The sequence below is a fragment of the Vidua chalybeata genome, chromosome 9, assembly GCF_026979565.1.
Source record: "Vidua chalybeata isolate OUT-0048 chromosome 9, bVidCha1 merged haplotype, whole genome shotgun sequence".
Lineage (NCBI taxonomy): Eukaryota > Metazoa > Chordata > Aves > Passeriformes > Viduidae > Vidua > Vidua chalybeata.
In genome coordinates, this window is record NC_071538.1 from 22,509,507 (window position 1) to 22,535,839 (window position 26,333).

The window sequence follows — 26,333 nt, forward strand, 5'->3', positions numbered from 1 at the left end:
TGGAAGGCAAAGGACACATACTTTGTAGCTCTAGTGAGTTGTTCTCACCTATTCTAATTTACTACCAGTAATTTTTGTGAGTAGTACTTTCTTTTCTGGTAAAAGTAGAATCAAAAATCTGAAATGCTGGAATAAATTATTTTGTTGGTGTACTTCTCTTGAATGTCTGAAGCATTGACTTATGTTAGAAGAGATTCTTGCCTACAGTCTTTGATTACAATTGAAATTTTGGAAGTTTCCAAATGAGGTTATGTGATGTGGTGTAAGTTGAGATTTGATTCTTTGCTCTTTGGCTTTTTGGTTTAATAGTCCATCTTGATCTTCTGGTGCTTTGAGAAATTTGGTTTTTTTTCATCATTGTGTTTTGGGAAGCTGGAGATTTTTTAAGGAAATTAAGTTTTGTCTCCTGTCAATCTTAAGGACTTTTCAAATTCCCTTTATTGCTCTCTCTCAATTTCCACAAAATTTACGTGGTTTTAGTAATGTTTTATTAATTTTCTCCTAGTTCCTTCCTTACTGAAAAATTGAGAGTGTAAAAATGGCCTAGTTGTTAGGCTATATAAACAATATATGCTTGGCTGAGGAGAATCTGAAAGTAATTGAAATAGGGTAAAAAAGAACATATAGAGAGAGTAAGTATGTAAAGGTGGTCATATTGTATACAGTTAATACTGAATGAAAAGCAAGTGATGTTATAAGTGAATTACTAAGCACTCGTGGAATTCACGACCTTAACTTATTTCATGCCAATATATTTAAATGGTGCATTCTTTAAAATGATTGAAGTAGGTGTACTCCATGCATGTAAGGTTCTGGTGAAGTAATAGCAAGTTTATTGTTAAGCTGTATGCTTTGTAAAATACTTATGAACCTGCATTGAGTTTCTTTTGAATATATATCCTGTCCTGCATGGGCCTTCTGTGGTCCTGTACATATGAGAGATGTGACAAATTCCTTAGGATAGTTTGGATTATGTGTTTTGACAGTTGTGTGTGTAATGAGAGCATAAGGCAGATCAAGTGTTTTTTCTTGACAAATGATTATGTGAGGGTATATTTATGCAGTGTTTCATATAAAAATTTATCATGTTAAAAATAAAGATTCTTTGAAATCTTATCCATCACATGTAAACTGAACAAAGCTTATAAATGCTGTGTTTGGGGGTTTAAATTGTGTTGTTCTGTTGTTTGTCCCCAAAATTACTTCAGATATTGAAGCAGAGTGTTTACAATGTGTAACTGTTAGAGGAGAATGTTTTAATGTCTGGATTGAAACTGTCATGTGCTTATTCCTCTCCCATACCATGAGGTTTCTGGCTCTTTCTTTTAAATTGTTCCCAGATGTTAGAAATAAAGTGTTCTACAATGCTGTTGGATTCCCTTAAACCACAAGATCTGTCTCCTAGCTTGTCATACTCCTTGGGAGATTCATGCCTGTAGGCTGAGAATGACTGTGGTAAATGTGCAGTGCAGCTGAAGTTCTCTTACTTCTCTTTCATTTGGGGGGGAAGGGCAGAGAGAGGGAAATGGGAAGGGCAGAATCATTCTGGTTTTGAGAGAGGTTTGCAATACCAGCAAATATAAATACCACAAATGAGACTATTTGTAAAAAAATTATTTTTTAATGTCTTTGAGTGTCATCCTTATATTTTCTAGTGTGAGTTTAAGAAATTTTTTTAGATGATACTGTTGACTTTTTAACAAAAGTTAACTGTTTCTAGGAGTCACTTGTTTACTCTTCCTAGGAGTACTGTTTTGTTTCTACACATGCTTCTAATAAGCTCTCTTTAATACACACTTAGGTTAGGTTTAGCCATAACTTCTGATCAGTCTCCATAGCCCTGAATTATGGGAAAAAAGCCGATGTGTCTCTGATGTAAACAGTTGTCAAAGAGTATTTTGGTGCATAAAAGACTAAGCCCTTGGATGTAATAAAATCTGGGGAATGTGTTAAGTATTTAACGCCTGATCTGGAATATGAGGAAAATAGTTTGCAAAGACTTCTAGATAGTATATTTTTGATTAGCTTGGAAGCATGGTATGACTGTAATGACTTCCTGAAATTATATAGCTACATAATAAAACCTGTAATAGCATGAAGCTTTATAGTAGTCTTTTATGGGGGGAAAAATTCTGAAATTCCGCAATGTAAATCCAGCTTGTGTAGTGAAGGATTTTGAGTTGGCTATAACTTAAAGCAAGGACCTAGGGCATTCATTTGCTGAACTAGGGGCTTCGTCTTTCTCTTTGTTTAATTGATTTTGTAAATTGTAGAAATGCCTGTGTAAAAAATAAGTATTCACTTAGGGAAATCAGCTATATCAAACTGGTGTCTTTAATTTACAGTATGTAAAATAACTTTTGTATGTATAATTTTGAATTTTCACTTAAATATGCACTAAAAGTCTGATTTGGTATATTGTCTTTTTAGAAAGTGGTCCTCTATGTCACTTTTACATAAATCCATTGATTGAAGCCATGCAGTAAACATGAAGTTTTCCCACCACGCATGGAAACGCTCTCATGGGGTCATGGGGATGCTAACATGGGCTGAAGTGAAAGGGCAGTATTGGCTGTGACAATTTCAGGGTTCGCTCACTGCAACATGTTAGCCTGGAAATTCCCTTGTTTATTTTGTATACTCATATTTTGGTAGATGGTGGTTTCATAAAGAAATGATCTAGATAGCTCTGATCTGAGCAGTTAGTTGTTAGTTTTTGTGGAAGATTTATGTAGATTAATCTTCTTGACGTTGGTAGGAATAGAAATATGGCATTGAAGACTTGTGCTGTTGAGGCCTAGATGTCAGAAGATGAGGTATTAATAGTATAATAGCAGTTTGTACTTCTTATTTTGTTCTTAATAATCTCCTTGCCTCATGCTAAAATGGATATTCAATTAGTCTCTACTGTGTTGCTATTATAGTAACTTTCCTTTGCAGTTTATGGTGAAATATAATCATTGTGGTGGTTTTTTATTTGGTTGTTATTTTAAGTAAGATGAGAATGTTTTTGCCATCTCTGTATTTGTGATCTTCAGTATTGTTATACAGTCTCAAGCTTGCTTTGATTCTTTAGAACACAGTGGTTTGCACAGACAGGGAAAAGAGTTAAGTGAATGTTGTGGTTGGATCTTCCTTCCTTGAGTCTGATACTGTGTGCTCTTCAAAACTCTGAGTTTGGTTTCCTTAGCTCTGAAACACTCAGTACAATTACCTAATTTAGTTTAAAGGTTTGTAACATTCAACTCCGAGAATTTCTGTGCTTGAGACTAATTAAATATTCGAGATGCTTGGAAAATTGGTTACAATTTTGAAATTCATGTGTGACATAGCAGAGTGATGAAAAGCTTTGCTCATGGAGCATGGCATCCATCTTTTTTGGCTTAGTACCCTCTAAAAGAATATGCAAACAAAACCAAAACCCAGCACTCCAAACCACAAATCAAATAAAGCCTTATCTCTGCTCAATAAATGTAAGTAAAATAAGTATTTATGTCTATGTAATTTGGGAGGGACTGTGTTACACAGTAGTGCCAGTCTAAGAGCACACATTGGCTTACTTGAGATGTTTATATGAAATTGCTTTACTAGACAACGAAGATCTTCAGATAACCCTTTTGAAGTAAATCACAATAACCAGACAGGTACTGCTTTTGATTTTGTAATTTACCACTTCCAAATGGTAAATTACAAGTGTATCCAAGTCCATCATGCTGCAGAGCTGGTTTGAAAGTTATGTACAGAACTGAAGTACAGAAGGGTCTGGGCTGCTTAAGAACCAATTAGGAAAAATAACCACGTATATCTATATGATCATTACTCACATGGTAAGAGATCTTTGTCTTTGACCAAAAGCTTGGAAAATATGTACAGGAGTGACTTAATAGAGGTTTGCTGTACATTTGTGATTTCATGGGGGAGTTGGAAGAACATTTCATGTATGAATCTGTACGTATGTGAATCAGACTTTTGAACACTAATTTATGCAGATAAGACAAGTGTAGACTTTATGATACAGGGCAGTGCAAGAAATTCACATTTCATTGTTCTTCTGAAGCAAAAATGTTATATCTTTCAAGGGCAATGACAAAATCTAGTGATTGATGGAGAAGGTATTCATGAAATGTAAAATGATATGTTTGTAAATGAAGAGAAAACTGTTCATGAAACAGAAATACAAGAACTGATTATCTACTCTGTTGAGTAATTTGTGCTCCTTTTGGAGTTTTCTGCTGTGGATTAAGAAATTAACAGTTTTTTTGAAAGCCTGATTTACTAGGAACCAGAAGTTTATATAACCATTCTTGCACTCTGTCGTTCAGCAGTTGCTGTTGTAAGTAACTTTCTGAAGCTGAAGGCAACTCAAATTTGAGCTATTTCAGAATTGCAAAGTCCCTACAGGTTTTGGGAAGAGCATTCATTTGGTACTGGGGTTGCTTCAGCTATTTATGTAGTAATTGCTGTACTGTTGCAAATTTATGCCTATCGTATTAGGGGGGAAAAATGATGCTGAATGATCTCAATCAGCTGAGCTATGAACAGATTCAGTGTCTGCTGCTACTTCTGCCTATTCAGCTGAGCTGGCCAGGCTGCTGACAGCCTGCCCAAGCAAAGCTAGATGGGTACTGCAAGCAGAAAAAACTGCACTTACCACTGAGTAACTTAATGCTGCTAGTAATCTTCAACTTTGCAGTATTCTACCCCTGTCAATATTATGTTAGAAAAAGTAGAACATGAAAGGGAAATAATGTTTATGTTTCAACTTACACAGAGTACCTGCATATTACATCAGTAGTAGAAAGCAATGTTGTTAGAAAAACAGAGAATTTCCATAACTTACCTATAAGTTGTTTCTCAGTTCTATCTAGCTAATTTTTTTCTTAGTTATATCTGATTAGAAATGCATCCTTACATTGAAAAGGACAAGACATAGTCCTTCTCATGGTTCTGTCTCATCTTGGTATTAGGCATGATGCAATCTTCAGGGAGCTCTTGCTGATGTGATAGGCACAGCTTTGTTGCTTGCTATATACCCTTACAAGCTTAGAGCATTCAGTAAACTGTATAGAGATTCTTCAGAGCTGATGTTGAAAACCAAGTAAACTTTAATGGCTCTATAGGTGTGTACATGTATATAAACTTTAACATATTATTCTCTGTGTGGACACAAATATAGTGCAGTATGAGAAAAAGGTAAGGGTTTTTATAAATCTTCCAACTGTGCTGTCTATGAAGGTAATAGTCTCAGATTAATTTATTATGAAGTATTGAAGTGCCCTGTAAAACATATTCATTAACTATTCTTGATTCTCTTGTAGTGTCCACAACAGAATAAAACCCATTTATTTAAATAAGGAAGGTAGAAACTGGGGTTTTTTTCCTCATTACCATTTTAGCAGTGACCTGGATTAGTCTTAAGGGTGCTGCAGAAATACTTCTGAAATGGGAAAGAACCTATAAGAAATTAAAGATAATATTCAAAGGATGGTTTAAATATTTTGTTTATTGAGAGCTCACATTAAGATTTTGTCGGCTTTTTGAGAGATGAAGTCTTGAGCATGAAGAGGGTTGGGGCATAAAAGAAAAAAAAACAACAAGGTGTGAAAAGAAGTGCCTCTTCAGCTGCGTCAAGTGCCCATCTTGCCATTTGTGGAAAGGGTTGTCTTATATGGTTTTAATATAAGCCCTCCTCTGATTTTTGCAGCCCACTTTTAAGTCATTCATTAATTGATATGTGTCATGTTTTAAGAACTACAATGAAGATGTAATTCCCTGCCCTAAGTTGTGTTTTGCAGAAAAAATGAATGTCCCCAAAATGAAAACTGATGTAATTTCCTATGATCATTAAATCTTTGTTTTTAAATAGGGGTGTTAAAATTGAGCTAAACTCCATATTTCTCTTTGTGTAGATTTCCCTTGTAGTTTCAGCTAGATATAATAGTTTAATATATATGTGTATTAAAATATTAAAACTTAAATTAATATAAATGTTATTGAAGCCGAATAAATTTATTTAATTATATTTTAATTTGAAGTGCTGGACAAAATTATTGTTCAGCAGTTCTCATTGTGTCCAGGGATGGCTTTATTTCAGTGGTGGGTTAAACAACTGTCTTAAGCTGCTCTCATTTCAGATTGCCATGTAAATATTCCGCTTTACTTAGATTTCAAATTGTTATCTGAATAACTTATCTGAAAAGAGGAAGTATCATCTTTAAAAATCACAAAATAGAGGAAAAAAATCTCTTACTGTCTCTTTCTTTTTAGAGAGGATCTGACGAACTACTTTCAGGCAGTGTACTCAGTAGCCCGAACTCTAACATGAGCAGCATGGTAGTTACTGGTAAGTGATGCCCTTTCAAAGGAGAAATCTATAATTTATACTTGGACTCATTTCCTGTTTACGAGGGGACCACACAAAAACAAGAATCCGTTGTGCTCTAGAGGGATAAACTGTTGGCTTGTATTAGAAATATAGTGACTTTGTATTTCCTACAAACCTTGGGTGTCTGAGGGCAATCAACAGTCAACAGGCAACTTTCAGATGTCTGCACACAAAATTGTTGGTGGGTGATGGGATGAAAAAATCACAGTTGTCTTGTACAGCTACCTTTAAAGTAAGGATCTCAGCTGCCAGGCAAAGGTAAACAGCCCAGTTCCTGTGTGACATCAACTTCTTTACACACGGTCATCTGCAAGTGTGGACATTACAGGGAACACCACAGTGCCAGTTTCATAATACAGTGTGGATTCAGGAAGAGAGAGTTCTGGTTCACTGCTAAAGCAGGAAGCTTCACTTTGCTCCTTCAGTTTGAGATCACAGTGGTAGAATATCAGAGCAAAGTGATTGTGGCTGTTCTTGAATCAGTTTTCTGGTGATGCTAGATAGAAAGATTTTTTCATTAATTGGCACACACTAAGATACCTTCTATTGCCGTTGATGCTTCTGTATGTTGAATGTACATTGAGTTCCCTTGGAAAGCTCATTTCAGAGGTCTTGCTTTTTTTTTTTTTTTCTTTTTCTACTGTACTATTAATTTTTTGGTGGGTTTTTTCTCTTTTTTTTTCCTTCCCCTCTTGCCTTAGAGATGTGGAGGAATTAATTGATGGCATCAGAGGGTTGCTGCACTTCCTAGTCAGTTGCCTGGCTCTCTGTTCTACTGTGCCTGATTTTCTGTATTCATGGGGTCAGAAGTATAATCACTGATATTAATGGCAGACTCTTTCCATTTTAATTTATTAGTAAGAGATTGGGATTCAGGGTGCAATTTCATGTTACTGTTAGGGTGCTGTGGTAACAGTTCTTGCCAGAATGGGTAGCTCTGTGCTTTCTCATCTTACATCTTTAGCACAAGCAGAAAAACCTCCAAATCCACATGTTTCTGCTACACTCTTCTGTTGGAGTGCTCATACACTTGCAGAATAAGTTAATGCAGTATTAAAATATTCTGACAAAATAAAGTAGATTTCCTTGGAGCATTTTACTGATCAGTCATGTGATTGCACAATTGTAGACACAGTGTGGTATTGAGTGGAGAAGTGTGGCAGCAGAAAACCACTTCCACTGGCAGTTCTGTAACCAAAGGTGAAGAGGGGTTGTACTTTGGAATAAGTCAGAAATGCAGTGTAGCCATAGCCATTTTGGAACCCCAGAACATTTGACTCTCTTCCCTCTTTTTCTTACTTCCTTCTGGTTCTGAAAGAGGTCCTTCTTGTTTTCATTTTCTTGATGTCCTTTTCAGTCTTGGGTATTAATTAGTGCTTCATCAGTTTGCTTTACTTAAACAAGAAACTACTATGGAAAGGAGCTGTGTGCACAGGAGGGTTTGGGTGTCAGCAGTGGACATTAAGACAGGACCAAGTCCTAAATATTACCAAATTTTCCATATATTTTTAGATAAAATTTTAGTTCCAGGAAATTAAATGCAAATTAATTTATCAAAGGAAAAAAAGAGGTAAAGGAAAAAAAATTGAAATAAGAATTATAATTTTGAGGTTTTGGAAGAAGAAATATGAAAGCTTGTCTAAGCAGCCCCTACACCGAAATTCTTCCTTTAAAAATTCTGAGAATGGAAAAGTGTGTTTTGATCCCATTAGGTTGATGTATGGGATAGAAGTTTGATGTATTTAACAGATACGTTGCTTCCCATTTTGTTTTTATTTCCACCCTATTTAAGGTAATTAAGGGTTTGGGTTTTATTCTTGGGAATTTCTTTGTGTGTGGGAGTTTTTTTGGTGTGGGTGGGGTTTTTCTGTTTGGGTTTTTTTGGCATCCATAACCATAAATGACTACTCAAGAAACAATCTCATTAGCAGCAGTGGTCAAAGTAGTGGTCTGGCTCCTGTAGTATCAGATGCCTGTTATTAAACGTTTCACATAAATTCTGTAATACGTAAAGAAGGTTGGTGGGAAAATAAACAAAAACCCATAATCTGAATGCAGTGCTGTAATTCAAGTCATTCCTTATAGCAGTCTGTAAAAAGGGGGCTAGTTTGTTTGGGTGTTCTATTTTTTAAACATTTTCTTGGTACTAGATTCAAATTTCATTCTGCCTGCCTTTTTGAAGTAGCACAGAAAAACCCTGTAGAGTAGGATACTGTTCAGCTTCTGAATATATCCTCCCATAGCTGTCTTGTTCACTGTGAACCAGGAAGTACTTTTTCCAGACTTGCACAGTTTACAAGTTCAGATTGTAAACTCAGAAGTAGTCAGATGTGAAATTGAAACCTGTGTGTTAATTTTTCTGTAACCATCTCCTGAAGCCAAATGAGTTCAAGTATTCTTTCTATCTGAATTGATGTCCTCCTTTTGCTTCAGTTCTGCTATTACTTTTTCTCTTCAGAAGAATTTAAAACTTTAGTCAATTAAACAATTTTTTTTTCTGTAGCCAAGGTGATGAATCTTTTCCAAATTTTCTAGGGCTTCAGGGACCCTGTGATCATTTATTAAGTCCCTTGTAAATGAGACATGTTGTAAATATCTGCCAGTGTAAAACAAATACTTTTCCTTGCCCTTTCATTCTTAGGGTTGGGAAGTGTCATGGTATTATGAGACTTAGCCATTGTTTTCTGCAGAATATAGAAACCAATTCTTGTTTTGACTGTGATATTTCCAATATCTGATTCTGTGATATTTTTCTAAGTAGATAGCTAGGAGAACAGAGGAAAGAGATGGTTTGTCTTTGTAATCCTCTGAGCCTTTTATTGGTGAAAGTGTACACTGTCAAAAAAACAGTTATCAATAGCAGTGCCTTAGAAGGCCTAAACTTTGAACAAAATCTTGTCAATCACAGCCTCATTTCTTTCTCTGCTATAGAAATATTATCCTAAACCAAAATGCCTAAGTTGTCAAAAAGCTACCTTTTCTTGGAAGGGGAGGGGTTTTGGTGGAACTGAGGGCTGTGTCATTATGAGTGAGACTGAAGATGGTTTTTTAAAAATGAACATCCTGCCTTTTTATCATGGATACAGTTCCTTTAGTGATGATTTTCTTTTTTTTTTTGTATTCAGCCCTCATTCAGTGAGAATACTGTAGTACTTTAATGCTTTTATGAATACTCTTGCTCTAATCTTCTCTCCTAGTGAAAGGCATGAAAGGGGAATGGTTTCTCTGCCCTATAGGGAGTCTTGCAGATGAATCCTCTCCTATTTTTTTGTGAAAGAAACTTGTGAAATTGGTGAACAAATGTTTGATTTGCATTCTTACTGATAATTTAAACCACTGGTAATGGCTCAAAATACGAGGCCTGATCCTTGGGCATTTTCTAAACAGTTTTGTCATCTGTATCCATCCTCCAGACTGTGTAGGTGACAGCGTGTTACATTAGCAGTCACTACAGGTGAAGTTACTGTTTTAGGTACTTTCTGTGTCTTTTGTAAAAGAGCAGTCTTAAGACTGTAAAAGCTTGGATTAAGATGACTTTTACCTCTTAATTCTGAACCCTGGTTTGGACAAATTTGATTGCTGTTATTGTTGAGGAATTTCATTTAAGTGTTAAGTGTTTATATTTAAATATACAAGATTTATTTTTGTTCCTGAACTAGGTTGGACAGTATGGGAGAATATTATTCTGTAAACATTAAGGCAAGGATCCCATCCACTAGATTAGCATTTGTAGGAAGAGAGAACAGCTTGTAAATCAGGAAATATCTAAGCTTAAGAAGTTTTTTTTTTATGCTACATGTGTAAGTTTCTGATGTTTTTAACACCAACTGACATTAAAGTTGTGTTCTCAGAACCACAGGCCTTTTACTACTGCTTAAACTACTGCTAGTTTTCCTTTAGCTTTTTTTGAAAATATTGTCAAAGTTTATAATTTTCTGCCATACTCTTGCTTGATTCTGATTTCTTTGGAGAGCATAATCTTCTCATAAAGATCCATAAGTTAATTTTGTTTTAGTGCACAATGACTAGAAAGGCTCTTTAAGTAAGCTAAAATACAATTTGGTAACAGGATTCTGAGAAACCAGAGCTGTAACCGGGATCTTTAAATAAATATTGCTGATTCTGACATTGCTAGTGGTTTTGAAGACATCAGTAAGACAGGTTGCAAATGATTGTACATAAATAATTATTTTACCTTTCAGTGCTGTATGTTCAGTAAATACATAGCTGCAGTTGTTTATTCTGCAGATTTTAAATGCAAGGAAAAAAAATCCCTTATCTTGAAAAACTGGAAAAGTTGTTTCCTCTGTAAAGGGGTTACTTTTTCACTGAACTTTGTGTGAGGCTTCAGCTGTTCAAGATGGAGGATTGCTTAATGGAAGTTGTAGGAAGAGTTATCTGTATGGAGATGCTCATGCCATGAACTCATTGCTGAAATCCACATACAAAAAAGGTAACATTTTTAATGGATGTAGATAAAAAGTGAAAGATGTTGATGAAAGTTTTATGAAAATTGGCTTGTCAAAGACAAGAAGAATTGACAGGTTTTCTTGTTACAGCTGCCATCAATTTCATTGTTCACATTTGTGTGTTTAAGGTAGATCAGTAGAAACATTCCAAAATCATTTTGCAGCTGAGCTCACCAGACTCCTGGAGCTTTGGATGATACTGTTGATCTTGTTTTTACTTAATTAGCAGGGAATGTTAGGAGTGACTTTGGTAGGTAATTCATTGTATTAACAGAATACTTAGCACTGAGGCATAGAAACTAATAATATTTCAAGTGCTGTATTTAACTTGGGCAGTAAACATAGATGTGTCATAGATGTGCCATTTTTGCTAGCACATTAAGTAAAATTGGTTATTAGTTAAAATTAATGATGCTTAAACTTGGGTAATTTACTTCTGAAGTTTGCAAATTGATTACAATTTATAATAATTGGAAAGATTTTAAGAAGTACATTACATGTGATTGGAAAGTATTGTAATTTAATAATACTGTATACTTTACATATTTATACAGATATGCAGATTTAGAAACTTACAAAAATAAAAAAATCTCAGGGTGTGAGAAATAAAATGTGGCTATTATTATTAATTTGGGTAATTTCTGTCTGCATCGCTGTGCCGTGGTACCTCATCGTTCTACTTCAGTTGAATTTCACTCTTGCCTGTGGTATTTTTACATCTTTTTAAGGACTAAATTAAGTGCATTCATGTTAGACTGCAACACTGAACAGCCACTATACCATACTGAAAATGTGTTATCATAGTTGCTTAGAAAACTCAGTGCTCAGTGCATTTTCAAACAGGCACAGCCTATGTGCAGATGTGCCAATTAAAAGCTGTATTAAAGTTTTCTTTGTTTCATTGTGTCTACTTATTTAAGCTCAAATTCCTCTTAAGCAATAGTCTTTATAGTGTAAGATAGTTTTAATATTGGTTGGTCAAGATTTTCATATGCACATGGCTCATGTCTGTGATAAACAGCAAAATACCCTGTTAACAAAAGTGTAATTAATGCTGACCATGTAACCTAACCTTCAAGGTTAACACGTGGACTTCAGACACCTTCATATCTTACGTGTTTTTATTGTATTTTTGAGTCTAGTATCTCCTTTTCTTGTTCTTTCAAACATTTTGAATTCCAGAATTTATCTTTAAGTTGAACTTCTGAAGATTTACAAACTAAAGCAAAGGTATTGTATATTTGCTTTTGGGAGCCTGGGAGAGGTCACTGGATCAGACAACAGCTCTCTTCCTACATTCTATCACTTACATCAGGGTAGGGTACATCCAGGAAAACTTTTTTTAAGAAAAGAAGTTTCCAGAAATGAAACCACAGTGGGCTCTATTATACAATTTGTGATTGTCTGCAGTTTGTTGCTGGTTGGTTGAGGCAGATGATTGTGTTCAATAGCCAGTGCAACATTTTAATACTTCTGTCTGGTCATAATCCACAACTGTAAACTAGATATCTGCAATTGCATTGCCTTTCTCTTAGTCCCTTATTTCCTGTCTGGATATGTATCCTATGTTCTACTAGCTGATAATATTAAATTACATATATTTAGCCAAGGGAAAACAGGAAGTGCTTTCTACATAGAACAGCACTGAATACTACTGCTATTAAGCTTCTTGTCTTTAGTATTACAAACTGAACAATCTTTTTTTTTTTTTTTTTTTAACTTAGTTGCTGGTATGAACTAGCAGTTGTGAAACAGAGTGATTTCTGCAGGAAGTATGTTTATATATTATTTCACTACTGCAGATATGCAGGAGTTTATAGGCAGTGTCTTGTGGTCATTTTTACATTTTTTTTGCCTGTACCCACATAGTTACATTTCTGTATTAAGAGATTGTATGCTTATGAAAGAAGTTTATTATACAGAAAAATTATGCATCTAAAATAAAGGTCTCAGAACTCCTAGGTCATATTTATATATTTCATTTTAAAAAGTGCAGAGAAAAGCTCCTCTAGGATGAAATTTTATTAAAATATATTTGCAAAAACAGTTATTTTCAGATAGTAAGCTATTCATTCTTTGCTAGGAGTTATGCTGAACTTGAAGAATTGTTTTTCTGCAAAAACTGCTTGGTTGCATTGAATATTCATAGATTGAATGATTGAATGACTTGGACTTAAAACATGCCTTGTGTATACTGCAGTTCATTTTGTTGCTTTTTTAATTTAAGTTCCTATTTCTTTGTTTAATAAAATAGGAGTTTCTCACTGAAAATGCCAGGACCCAAGTTGCTCAGATTACAGCCATTTAAAGGCTTTGTCAACTTGTAAGCATTACATTTCAATGAGTTGATTTATGCTGAATTGAAGGAAATCTGTGCAACAGGGATGTGGCTTATGTATCAATTATATTTAAATTGTAGTATTATAGTTGGATGTGAGAATAATGCTTTGAATATCATTAGTAAAGATGACATCTTGTTTAGATATTGCTGCGGGATGTCACTTGGAAACGGAATTCTTCATCTCCTTGGTGGAGAGATGCACAGGACTTAGATCAGTGCTATGGTTGATACAGAACATGGGTTTTTATGGTAGTCTGAATTGAACAGAACCATTCCTGTGCTCAGTGGAACTTGGCAGTGCAGGGTTAATAGTTGGGCTCGATCTTAAAGCTCTTCTCCAACCTAAATGTTTCTATGATTCAGAGCTAGGTTTCTAATTTTTTGAGTTTATATTTTTTTAAGCTATGTATTTGCAGCTATAATTTGATTTGTAAATGAACTAACACTGTGTTTTAATCATTCTCCCAGTGCCTCTTAAAACTTTTTCTCCCAATGTAAATATTGTAGCCTGCTGTTTTCAGTGCATATTTATATTTGTTAAAGTGTTAGCAGCAAAATGTTTGAATGGATTAGGATTTTCAAGTCCAGTGAAAGCCAAACTACCTCATGAAATAGTTACTTGCCAGTAAGTCTCCAGTTTAACAGGAGTTTCAGCAGTAGTTATTAGTCAGCTTGTGAGGTCTCCTTCAACATCCCTTGGTCTGTCCCCTAGGTTTCAGCAATTTTGTTTTAAGTGCTACATGGGGAAGGATCTCTCAGTTGTTGCTGCTTAGGCATAGACTCTATTTCTACCAAAAGACCACGTTATTCTTCTAGTACCTTGTTCCCCTTGACTTGGCTTTTAACCTTTATGGACACTGATTCTGCTAATAAAATTTGTTAGAGGATGAGATTGTTGTTTTAAGAGTTAAATTCACCTTACAATGGCTCTGAACAAGTTGTGTTCCCATGTTGTAAATGTGGTTTTCTATTCCCAAGTGCAATTTAATGATGTGTCTTCAGCTGAGAAGTACCATTTATAATGACAAATAAAGAGACTACAGTTAGAGAGGTTTCATACAGTGCCAGAATCTCTCAATAACTTTCCTAAAAGCTAAATTTAATTTGTTCCATGAATGTCTTGAAAAGTTCACTTGTGTATGTGCATGCATATTTAGTGTGTGATACACACTTCATTACTGGAACAGGAAATTACTGTTAGATGATGCTGAATGGATAACCAAAAGTAGAAAAAGTACATATTCTCTTTGCATTCAGCAGCTGACATGTTAACTTCTTCTGTCTTTCAAAATCCACTGTTAAATCTTTTGGCATAAATTTTACTTCAAGAAGGTTAGCTTGTTTTTTTAATGAATGGTACCAGTTCAGCTTTCATTGTACAAGAGATGCTTTTGCCAATAAGTAATAAAGAGCTTTTGTCATGTTTACTTGCCCTACTGCTAAAAACTTTTTTTTGGGCAATTCCACAGCATTGAGAATGCTTGTTGCCAGTTCCCCATCCTGTCCCTCTCACCCCCTGTTTTCTCATTGCCATATGTTCTTTTGTGCCTAATTTTGTATTTTTTGTATATATTGCTGTAATATATTTATCTGCTTTTTTACATAAATGTTTTTGCCCAGACACTTGTCTACATAGCTTTTTTTACAGTAAATGAAAAAGTTAAAAGTAGAGTGTAGTTGAGGTTTAAGACCATGTAAAAATAAAATTGTGTCAGAGGCTTGTATATGTGAATTAAGTTAACACTCTTAGTTCCTGTTTAGGAAAAGATACACATATTTAGTACAGCAAAATGCTTCTTTTAGGCTTATTCTTTAAACTTACTGCAGCAAAAGATGAAAAACTGTGTAAAATGCCAGTATTAGGTAGCAATGCTAATAGATGCAAAATCAAATGGGTAATATATTACTTAATAAATTATTGTGTTAAATAATATTAAAGGAACATTTAATATACATATATGTGAGTGATTATATACTGGCCAGTGATACCTTTACTAGAAATGCTGGGATTACCTGAAGCCTAATTTAAATAAAAGCTTTAGTTTCGTGAAAAATAAATTCCTGGACATGATGCTGTGGAAAGGTTAATATGTTAAAATTGTCTGTTGAAAACCACACTAAAGACAAAACAGTTCTGTCAGTACTGATCTGAGCCATCAAGGTGAATATTTTTCTGGTGATGAAAAAAAGAGATATCTTAATTTCAGAAAATCCTTCAGTTTGAAAACTTTTTATCATTTTCATTTCTGATTGGTAATGTTTCATATTTTTTGAAACTTTGAAATTATTCAGAAAGCTGAAGTATGAAGGGCATTGGACTTGTAGCTTCAGTTTCACTGTAATTCTTTTATCCTTTGCAATTTGCCTTGTTTCTTCTATTCAGGTTTTTTTTTATTTTTGTAGAGATTTAAATTGAGAACTAGGGAAGACCATTGTGTGATGAGCTTCAGGTGAAAAGTAAAAGTACTTTTTCATAAACTTTGGCTGTCTGTCTCTTTGAGATAGTGTTATAATGTATAATTTTGAACAAGTGAAATATGGCTACCTGGAAGCTCAATCTCACCGTATTTGCCAAAATGGTACAGGTTAGAGTCCTGTGTAGACTTCATATCCTAGGTCAGTGTGTATTTTTCAAATTTTACTTTTCTGTGTTCCACCAAAATTTGTCTTTCTCTGCAGCAGGCCAAAATACCTGCTATTGCATGGATTCTAGCATTGTCAGTTGGAGATATTGCTAGCTGAATTTTGACCAGTCTTGAATGTTAGGTTTTTGTTGTTTTGTCTGCTGTAGTAAGGTGGAAAACACTTTGTGTTCTTTGGTGCAAGAACTTTTTAAAACCTTAGTCATGGAAAATTTTTTTGGAGGAGGGTTGATGTTTGTGGTACAGGGTGTGGGTATGGAGTTACTGCATGATGTGCCTCTAAGGCATACTGTTTTTAACTAATAAGATATTTTGAATTTTGTATTTAGATAAATCTAAACATCTTTTTTGGTAGAAGAAAGGGAAGCCTTGTCACTAATATCTAAGTGCATGCTGATTTCCAGCACTGATGAATTAATTATTATTATATCTTATGACAGTGTTGTTCTTTAGCTCTTGACTCTGATGTTTACTCCACTGACATATTTTTAACCAAAGTAAATATTTTTTTTCTGGCCTTCTTTCAAATGCAAGATTTCTTCCATTCAACTGGTTAGCTGCATATCAAGCAAAAGGAACTCCAGCTGGAATTTTGCTGTAATTCTTTTCTAGAATTCTGGAGAGTATTCTAAATAGTTTTTCTGGTGTTTTGTACATTGATGTTAATGCTCCCCTGATTCTTTTAGGGAAATTTATCTGGATCTTCCCTCATCCCTATCTGTGTTGGCGGCATTGTGTTATTAGTTGTTTTTTCTTTTTTATGAGTGAGCTCATAGTTCAGAATGGACATTTTTCTACCTTAAATGTTGGTTTCATCAGCCTTTTGTGATGTCAGTCCTCTGGGTCATCCCCTTTCTCTGCTCTGATCTTTCCCAGCATTAATGATGCTTCCTGTCTTCCTTTGTTACTTTTCTACTTTTTGTGTCCAGTTCCTTAGTACAGGCAGTTCTTAGGAAAACTTTGGTATCTGTTAATGGTTCACCACCATTTTATTTCTTTCAAAAAATCTCTGGGTAGTCACTAACTGTTTTTACTTTAATGTATGTTGGAGTTCTTATGTGAGCCCTTGTTAAACATGATTAATATGTTATTCCATGTTAGTATATGAGATGCTTCACTGAAAGTGAGGCGTAAAGGATTTGCTGTGGTCTCTGTCAGATGACTAAGTCTTGAACAGTCCACCTTTCATGAAACTAGCATTTGTCTCTGCAGAATTTGTTCTGAAGCCTTGAATTTGACTTAAACCAAATGAAATGGCTCACTTAAAATTAATTACATGTTTATCATGAAAAGCATTTTTAATAAAGCGTTAATAATATCAGTAAACTTTTCAAATAGAGTCTGAATATGTCTTTCAGCCAATGGTAATGACAACAAGAAATTCAAAGGTGATGATAAAATGGATGGGGCTCCTTCTCGTGTTCTTCATATCAGGAAATTGCCTGGGGAAGTGACAGAAACAGAAGTTATTGCTTTAGGTTTACCTTTTGGTAAAGTAACCAACATCCTGATGCTGAAAGGGAAAAACCAGGTAATTTGTTTCTTTCCATTTTTTGATATGCTTACTGTCTGATTTCAAAATATATTGTTAAAATGCTATTGAAGTAAGTCATAAAGCAGTAAGTATTCTAGAAAAAAAAGACCTTTTGTTCCTTTATTTCTTTTTAATGAACTTACACCATCTTTTAGTAAACTTTGGGAAGAAACAGGGGATGGTTGGCAGCTACATAAAGCAAAAAGTTAGTTGGAAGATAAATATTTATTTTTGCATCTTCACAGATGAATTTTTGGAGCTAAGTAGCTTAGCAAATAAAGTTGGTATGTGTAGAATGACATTTTCTGAATACTGATATCAGTTTGTTAAAATGTGTTATCAAGCCCTTTGGTTTTTTATGTACATCTAATAAGAAGATTGCCTGCGTTGTAAACACTGAAAATGACCTCTTTTAATTACAGGCATTTTTGGAACTTGCCACAGAAGAAGCAGCTATCACTATGGTTAATTACTACTCTGCTGTGACACCTCATCTTCGGAACCAACCCATTTATATCCAGTATTCCAATCACAAAGAACTAAAGACTGATAACACACTTAACCAGGTAAATTTACTGTTCAGTAGTATTACAAATGCAGACAGTAGAAGATGAGGCATGGCACATGTTCTTGGCTCATGTGCCATATGTTTGAATCATTTGGATTTGTTCACTCCTGTAGTCTTACCTATGATTGTTCCATTTTGTGGCATTGAAAGGGATTTGCTTTCTCTGTGAACTTTCCATTACAATAAATTTTCTTAGTGTGTCCTTAATGTCAAAAGGCAAAGGTTCGGAAGTGTGTTTTTAATAGTTACTTAAAAGTTCTAAATAACTTCAAAGTTTTTGTCTTAGTTTATAGACTGTAGGATGGTTAGAATTACCTTTCATGTTCTGACAGCTGAGATTCCAATTCCAATTTGAATTCCCCTAGTGGTAATGGCTAATGCCAATGCCTAAGTTTCAGTGCTTTGGATGATCACTCCAGTAGCACAGGTAACCTCAGCTTGTGATCTGCTTTTAATGGACAATAATACCATAATGATCACTCTAGAGGTGAATGTATTTAATAACAAAATACCATTTTGCACTTGCCTCTCCAGGACCTATTTCACAACAAATACAGATACATATGTCTGTTTTTAGTAGACTTGAAGAATTAGCAAAAGTAACGTGGTGACCAATCCATACAAACTATAGAGAGATAAGCGACTCAAACCTACCAGAAGTCTGATGGTTATTTTAAGATTAATTTCATATCTTGCATTTTTGATGATACAAAAAACAGTGTAAGTGCCAAATTAGTTTCTGGTAATTGTGTCCTCTATTAGGGCATGTAAATAGTAAAATTATAGCTATTGCCTTTGAAAGCAATTTCAGGGTAATCTGTTGAAAGATATTTTGGTTCAGATCAAGTATAGTGTTGATTTTCCTGTTGGTCTTGCTAAATAGTCTTGTTCCTTAAAATACTTTTATTTATTTTTATAGAGATTACCCACCCTCTCAAATGTCAGTTACAAAGAAAAATAAACACCTTAATTTCCCTCAGCTAGAGTAGGGGATGAATTCTGTCTTGACCTGTAGTGGATGGACATACTGCCTTAAGAAGTGTTGTCTTATGTTGTCCTCTGGTTTCCCTGCTGATTCTCATCTGGTGCTTCACATGTTCACCTTTTCAACCTGTAGGATGTGCTGACTTTTCAGAAGCTTTTATGCTACCATGCATATTACTACCCCATCTTAACCTATATTCCAAGTCTTCCAGAACTTAATTAAAGTTTAATTTATAACTGAGTAATAGAAATAGTTACTTGGCAGTAAGCATTCTGTAATTATCTCATGAAGCATTCTAAAAAACAAAGATGCTTGAACATTCTGTTTTCTGTAAAAAATAAAGATAGCAAAATAAGTATTAGTAAAATAGAGATAGTGCAGATATTGCTTGTAGTCTGGCATTTTTATGGATACATAATATGGAAACAAAATACTAAGCTTTCAAATCAGATTAAAATTTTTTCTCATCAACCCAGATTCATTTGTCTTTTTCTGGATGTTCAGGCAGGAAGATGTGAAGATGTTTGAATGTTAGTATATATAACTAGCAAGATAGAATAAAAAATTGGAGAAATGTGCAAGTATCTTAGTTAAAAAGAAGACAGGAAAAATTATTTAACCATGGGGTACTTTAAACAGCCAGGCCTTGGCTGGAAAGGTTCTATTAAGCTGTGTCATTCTGAACTGCTCAGTAATAGTAGTTTCAGAGATTATTTTTACTTATATACTCAGAATGAGCTGGTTCTGAATAAACAGTTTGGAAAGGGACTATTTTTAATTTTCATTTCAGTTTTATAATTCTATGAAAATTCTTTTCCTGTGAGACATTAGAACACAGAAGAGCATTTAAACTCTGATATACAAGACGTATCTCTTAGTGCATTATCTAGATGTAGGAGAATTGGGAATAGAATGACCCCTAACTGTGCTTCTTTTTAATCATTAGCCTGTTATAAATTCATGGGTTTAGTCCTTCTGTACAGACACTGCAACATTTAGGAATAAAAGCACTTTGGGTAGTGTATCTGATCTTTTGAAGTTAGTTTCAATTTTTCAAAAGTAAGAAAAAAGTGTTACATACTACTTAAATGTCTTCAAATTGGCTACTTAAGTATGATGCTAGATGTTATTTTGAGCTTGTTTGACAAAATACTCATAAGAATTTTAATATTTACAATTGTTTAGTCCTGTAGTCCTTCATGTACTCACATTAATTTTAATGAAATGAAATATGGTGTATAAATATATATAGATAGTGCTGACAAGGGTCATATGTTAAAATTGACTTCAGGAGTTGTAGTTTGTTGGGTTATACAGTTTAAATTTTTCCAGTCACTGTAAGGACTGATATTTAATTGATATGTGCTTATAGAAAGAGTAGGAAATAATTATGCAACTCAGCCCAGTATGTGGCTGAAAGTTGTGTGTTTCATGCATTTGGGAAAAGAAGTGTAATCAAAAGACATTTTTACCCAATTACAGTAATTAATGTTAACTGTAGAGGTAAATTTTGTTTTCCCAACTGGTTTTCACTAGGTCTTTTTTCCCCCCCCCCACTTTCTTTATTCATTTATTGGTTTCAGTATGAGGAGTATCATGTAAGTTGTAAGACATGGAATTGTATAATATCTCTAATGCCTTTAAAATACGCAGTATGCACTCATATGATGGTTATTATTTTTACCTGGCATGCTCACTTGTCTCTCTTGTTTTGTATTGTTTTGCTTCATAATGTAATGAAAGTATTAAATGGAATCCCTTTTTTCTGCACTTTTTTCTTTCTCAGAAAAAGAAATTAATCTTTCTGATACTGTCAGTTTTGGCAGTGGCAGTAGTTACATAGATGTGTGTTTTTGTGGTATCATGTGGTTACCTTTGAATTTCTAAAATCCTACTTGTCTTTAAAAACAAAAAAAACCCATATGTGGAGAGGATTTTGTTTTTCTTTTTATAAAAGAGGGTGGATAACAGACACCAGTTTGTTTACCTCTCTGGATACTACTTTCTGACATTTGTTAGTCTTGTGTATTATTTCATTGTGTTAAAACTGAGAAGTTTGGACATGTTAGCTTAGCCCTTCCTATTAGAACTTTCTACATAATTGAAATGTTAGCTGAGATACAATCTTTTGAATGTAAGATCAGTACTTCTGCTTTCTATAGGGTTGGGGTTTTTCTTGGTTAGTTTGTGGGTTAGTTTAGTTTTATTTCCTGTAAAGGAAAGAATCTTGAAACCTACAAAATCCTCACTGTCTTTATCCTTACTAGTAGAACAATAAGCTTTCTACTAGAAAGATTGATATTGGTGCCGCTTGAAGCCCCTCCTTAATGTGACATAAGGATTCATTGCTGTTTTCATTTTTGTTGGCTCTTCTCACAGAGTCAGACTGCATTGCACTTAACACTGTGTTATGTCTGTAGCTCTGAGTTTTAAATAAGTGGACTATTTTGTGTTTCTGGAGTTAACTATATTAATATTTCTAATTAACATTAAGAAAATCTCTCTTTTGTCCTATTTTTTTTAAGCGAGCCCAAGCTGTTCTTCAGGCAGTGACGGCTGTGCAGGCATCAAACGCTCCCATTAGTGGGACCACTGTTAGTGAGAGTGCAGTGACTCCAGCTCAGAGTCCAGTACTTAGAATAATTATTGACAACATGTACTATCCAGTAACCCTGGATGTTCTTCATCAGGTAAGTCAAATTTCACTTTAACTTGAGCTATGATTGGGAGAAACAGATGTGTAAAACTGTACAATGTTTTTGGCAGATATTCTCTAAATTTGGTGCTGTATTGAAGATAATCACATTCACAAAGAATAACCAGTTTCAAGCTTTACTGCAGTTTGGTGATCCAGTAAACGCACAGCAAGCAAAACAAGTAAGTATTGTTCTCTTTTAAGGCTTGAGATCTTCCTGTACTCTCAGTATTAGTAAAATGTTGATGTAACAGAGTACTGCCATAACAATGTGTTGTACTCCTCTACCATGTGTGTGAATTCTTTGAGATTAAAAAAAAAAAAAAAAAGTGGAAGTTAGTTGTTATACCATGTGAAATCAGTGTTTAATGATAGTATGTTTATGGATACTGTGTCTAAAATATTTTAGACATTTGTATGAACAAATATTATAGTAAGACTGCACAGAGATGAAATAATACGCAAGACTGCAATAGTAAAAATGTCAACCAGAAGTAAGAATGTAGGATGTCATGGTGATGCATAATTAATTCACTGTAAGCAGCAAATTTAGTAACCCTATTGGATTGTTGTTGGCAGGTACCTTTAAGTGTCCGTGCAAAGATGTGATTTGTGGATTAGTTACAGATCTGTGAAATTATTTAGTTACAGTATCCTAAAAAGAAAAAATATCTAAACTTATTTGTAACCATAAATGCCCAGAAGAGAGAGTACAATTTATTCAGGTGACCAGACTGTGAAGAAGCTTTGCAGCAGTGATGGGTGCGCAGGATCTTGCTTTTGTTTTATAGGAAACTCTCCTATATTGGGTAGGAGAGGCAAGTGAACAGGTAGCTGGTTTTATTCATTATAGCAGGAGAGAGCCTATGGATAAATTATGGCAAAGATCAACAGCATGTCATCTAGACCAGATGGTTTGAATTAATTGAATGGCATATGTTCACATTTGTGGCAGTAGAAAAGGTGAACCAAAGGGGAAGGTGAGATTTTTATTATTATTATTATAATTTTCAAGAGATAAATGGAATTAATTTGTATTTTCAAACCTTCACATGCAGTCTGAGTTTGAGGAAGGCTGATTAAAATTGATGTGCTGGTTAAGTGTTGCTTGGCAGCATAGAAAGTGCTTATTGCCTGTAGATGACAGACTAGCTGAGAACTTCACAAAATTGAAAAGCTCACACCTCAGGCTAAGTTGGCAAATTTTCCTCTTGGTAGAGAAAAGACAAAAAATGGGCTTAATTTTCTGTTGTAGAGAATGAGGGATGTATTGAAATAAAGACTTTGTTAAGTGGTGGAGGGTGGTCATTTTTGTCCCTATCACCAAATGAAAGACTGGGCATTGATTTAAGAACTGTGAGATGGTCAAGACAGGGAATCACAAAGAAATTGAACATATTTTCAAAAAGCAGAGTTTAAGTTTTCATGCTATTGAGGAAAACAAGACAAAAGAGACAATTTGCAGCTTGATTTATGGTGGTCCACTTTAAGATAATCCACTCCAGAAAAGCAGTCTGGAAATACCTGTAGATCTGGAACACAATTTAAATTAGCGATGTCCTTTTCATAGTTGAAACAATATCAAATATTAGATCATGCCCCAGAGTAGAGAGAGATGCAAATATATCACTATACTACATAAGAATTTGTATGGATGGGATTGACCTTGCAGGTTTAAAACAGTGGTACAGAAACTACATCATAACCTACAATTTCTGCAGAAATCAATTGTAGACCTTTAGATTTATATTTGAAATATTCGATAGATTCTAAATGTATTTGTTACAAAAGGTTGTAATTCAGGCTTGACTTGTGTTTGGAAAGCCATTTTTCAGTAGTAGATGTTACTGCTGCTTTTAAAGTGCTTTTCTGATGCAAAGTGTGCCATCAAGTGTTAAATCTTTTGACCCCATATTTTGAGTAATGTATATTATCAGGAAATTTAATGGAAAAATGACATCTGCGAAATGGACTGTAGTGATATGAAAATGATCAGTGTAATTCTAGGTCTATATTATAAAGAAGTTACAAATGAAAGGATGAGGTATGTAAAAGTGAGAAAGGAATCTAAGAATCTTTTGCTGTTGTTGACTTCAGCCAAACTGATACTAGGTCGTGTGACTCTATTGGTGTTAAAAAAAGCATGTATTTGTTCCTCCAGTTTTGCGTGTTTTGATTAGGGTACCTGTTCACTTGTAGCGTGTGTGTGAATAACTTCATTAAATAAGCTTTATGTACAGTCATTGTCAGAGCCTGGGGCCTTATTCTCAAATTGAAATGGTCTTAAGTTTATAGTTTCATTTTTTAACCAATCTATGCATAAATATACAAAATGTTAAGAGTAGTACAAGTACTGCAATTACTAAAGGATGCTGAATTGGAAGGAAGGTTTGATTTCCCCACTACCCTCACAAACTAAACAGAGTAAAATAGAGTTCTTATGGTTAAGCCACTGTGATAAAACATGAAGTGCCACCAGAACAAAAATACCTAAAGGAAAGAAATAGTCAGGTGATAGGAAAAACACCCCTTCAGCTTAAACACATCTGGATGTAGAAGCAAGATGATATGGTGGCTACAATTATGTTGCACGGAGTTCAAGATCAAGCACTTGGTAAATGAGTAAAGTTTTCAATTTGTTTTCCATCCAAGTTACTGTAGAAGATAATAGGGAAATTTAATTTTACGGTGGCCCTCTTCCCAGGAAATCAGAATATGGCCTTAATAGAAATTGAAGACTTATTAAGGAAGTTAAAGAACAATTTGAAAAACTCAAGTGATAGCTAGTGAAAAATCTCATTCCTGCTCCACTTGTTTTGTAAGAAACTCATTTCCTGTGAAAGTAGATAGTGGCTCCGCCAATACTTGTTTCATCACCACCCTCAGGTTGGATCATTAAGGGTTCCTTGGGTGAAGACTGGGAGCTTCAGGTTCTGTATGATGCACCAGTCTAGCCAGGAGTGGAGGATGTAACTGAGAATGGGCAAGAGTAGAGCACAGTGAACTGCTGTGCTTCTGCTAATGAAGGCTTTGTCTGGAGATGTCTGTACGCATATGGAGACATCTCAGTGTTATAATAGCCCATTTTCATTGTAAATGATGAGTACTCTTAGCATAAGCACCACACTTAAATATTTGAACACCAGTAGTTTGGTATACCATGAGATGAGAGTGCTGGTATTTCTGACTGAGAAGCTGGCTAATTCAGAGTACTTGCCTTCGTTCAAATGTACTGAAAGTATTCTTGCCAAATCATGGATATTAACAGTTATTAATGACTCCTCTACAGACAATCAACTGAGGCTCATATACAGTGTATGCTGGTCATTTTGACCCAGCACAGGTTAAAAATATCACTAGAGGTTCTGTTACAGTTGGCCAATTGATCCTTCCTAGGCCTGCACATAATTCAAAGATTCCAGTGAGGTTTAACTGCACATGACATCTTTCCAGTTGTTTTGACTCACAATTGCAGGGTAGCTCTGTGCTGGTAGCAGTCTGCAAAAGATTTCTGCCAGTCTGCATTGCCCTCAGATATGTAACAGGCACTTCAGGTAGTTATGGCAGAATGGAAGAACGGACATCTTCAGATAGGATACTGAGCTGCAGGGCTATTCTGGACATCTTTAGTTCTAAAGAGCACAATTTATACTCAGAAATGATAAGTAGTGTTCAGGTAAACAGGAGAGTGCTGGATTGCATTGTATCAGAAAGCCCAGGAAGTGCAATAACAGGTTCTTTACACATAAAATATGTTAATTTTTGAGAACAGAATGTATTTACATACACTTCTTAGCCACAGAAACTTCTTGTCTCTAAGGTAGTTATCTCTAAAGAAATTACTTTCATTTAGATGCACAGATCTGTAGGATGCACTTGGGACATATCTCTCCCAAGAGATACTTACCATATGACCTTTAGTTACTTTGAGGTATTTATTTGAGCTGGAGTTTGTTTTGTAAGTGTTGCTTCCTTGGGTTTGGGGGTTTTTTATGCCTTTAGCTCTTATGCCCTTCTAAAATCTTGGGTTTCTTTTTTTGGGTTTGCTGATACAGGCAAGATGAAGAATGGTACTCACATTTGTAGAAGGTCTCATGATTCTTGATCTCCTTGGTTTGGCCCATGTGTGGTGTGGTATGGTATCAGATGTGAAATAAATACTAGGAAGAAAAGTTTATTAGCAGTAACTAGAGTTCTTGGAGATGATGTTTGTATGTACATTCACTAGCAGTGAATAGCTGGTGTCATGTTTTTCAGGATGTCTGAGAGGAACAGTGTTTGAGGGTTTGTTGCACATTCTTTTGCCAAGAGCTCAGGACACATTCACATTTGTGACTTTAGATACGAACAATTAATCTTGATAAAAATGCTGGTTGGTGAGAATCTTTCTTGCATTGTTAGAGGTGCCTGATGCTGCTGGTAGAGATGGTTGGGGTGAGGGGATTTTTTTTATTCTGGCGCTTGAATCCTTTCCTAGAGTTTGACTACAGTGTTTATTAAGAGTGCATCTCCTTCCTTTCTGGTTCAGGATGTTCTTTCAGCCCATCTGCCTCCCAACTACAAGGGATTTCTCTTGTGCAGTACCTTTTATATGTATTTTTGGTCACTTTGATTCTGGCAGAAAGAGGAGTTTTTGCTGTTTCAGTAGAAGTTTTAGTTACTTATATGGCTCCCTTAAAACACTGGCTACTCTTCAACTACAAACACAGATATA

At 34.9% G+C, this 26,333-nt stretch overlaps 1 protein-coding gene across 6 annotated transcripts in view; it reads left to right on the top strand.

Moving 5' to 3' along the window:
- The window catches only part of PTBP2 (polypyrimidine tract binding protein 2), a 48,462-nt gene that overhangs the window by 7,807 nt on the left and 14,322 nt on the right, over window positions 1-26,333 (top strand). For 5 of the 6 annotated variants that reach the window (XM_053950087.1, XM_053950088.1, XM_053950089.1 and 2 more), the window contains 5 exons: window positions 6,268-6,343; window positions 17,196-17,368; window positions 17,794-17,937; window positions 21,450-21,614; window positions 21,691-21,801. In XM_053950087.1, coding sequence (XP_053806062.1) covers window positions 6,268-6,343; window positions 17,196-17,368; window positions 17,794-17,937; window positions 21,450-21,614; window positions 21,691-21,801 — 669 coding nt within the window. The remainder of the gene's footprint in view (window positions 1-6,267; window positions 6,344-17,195; window positions 17,369-17,793; window positions 17,938-21,449; window positions 21,615-21,690; window positions 21,802-26,333) is intronic. The other variant, XM_053950092.1, reaches the window with a different exon arrangement.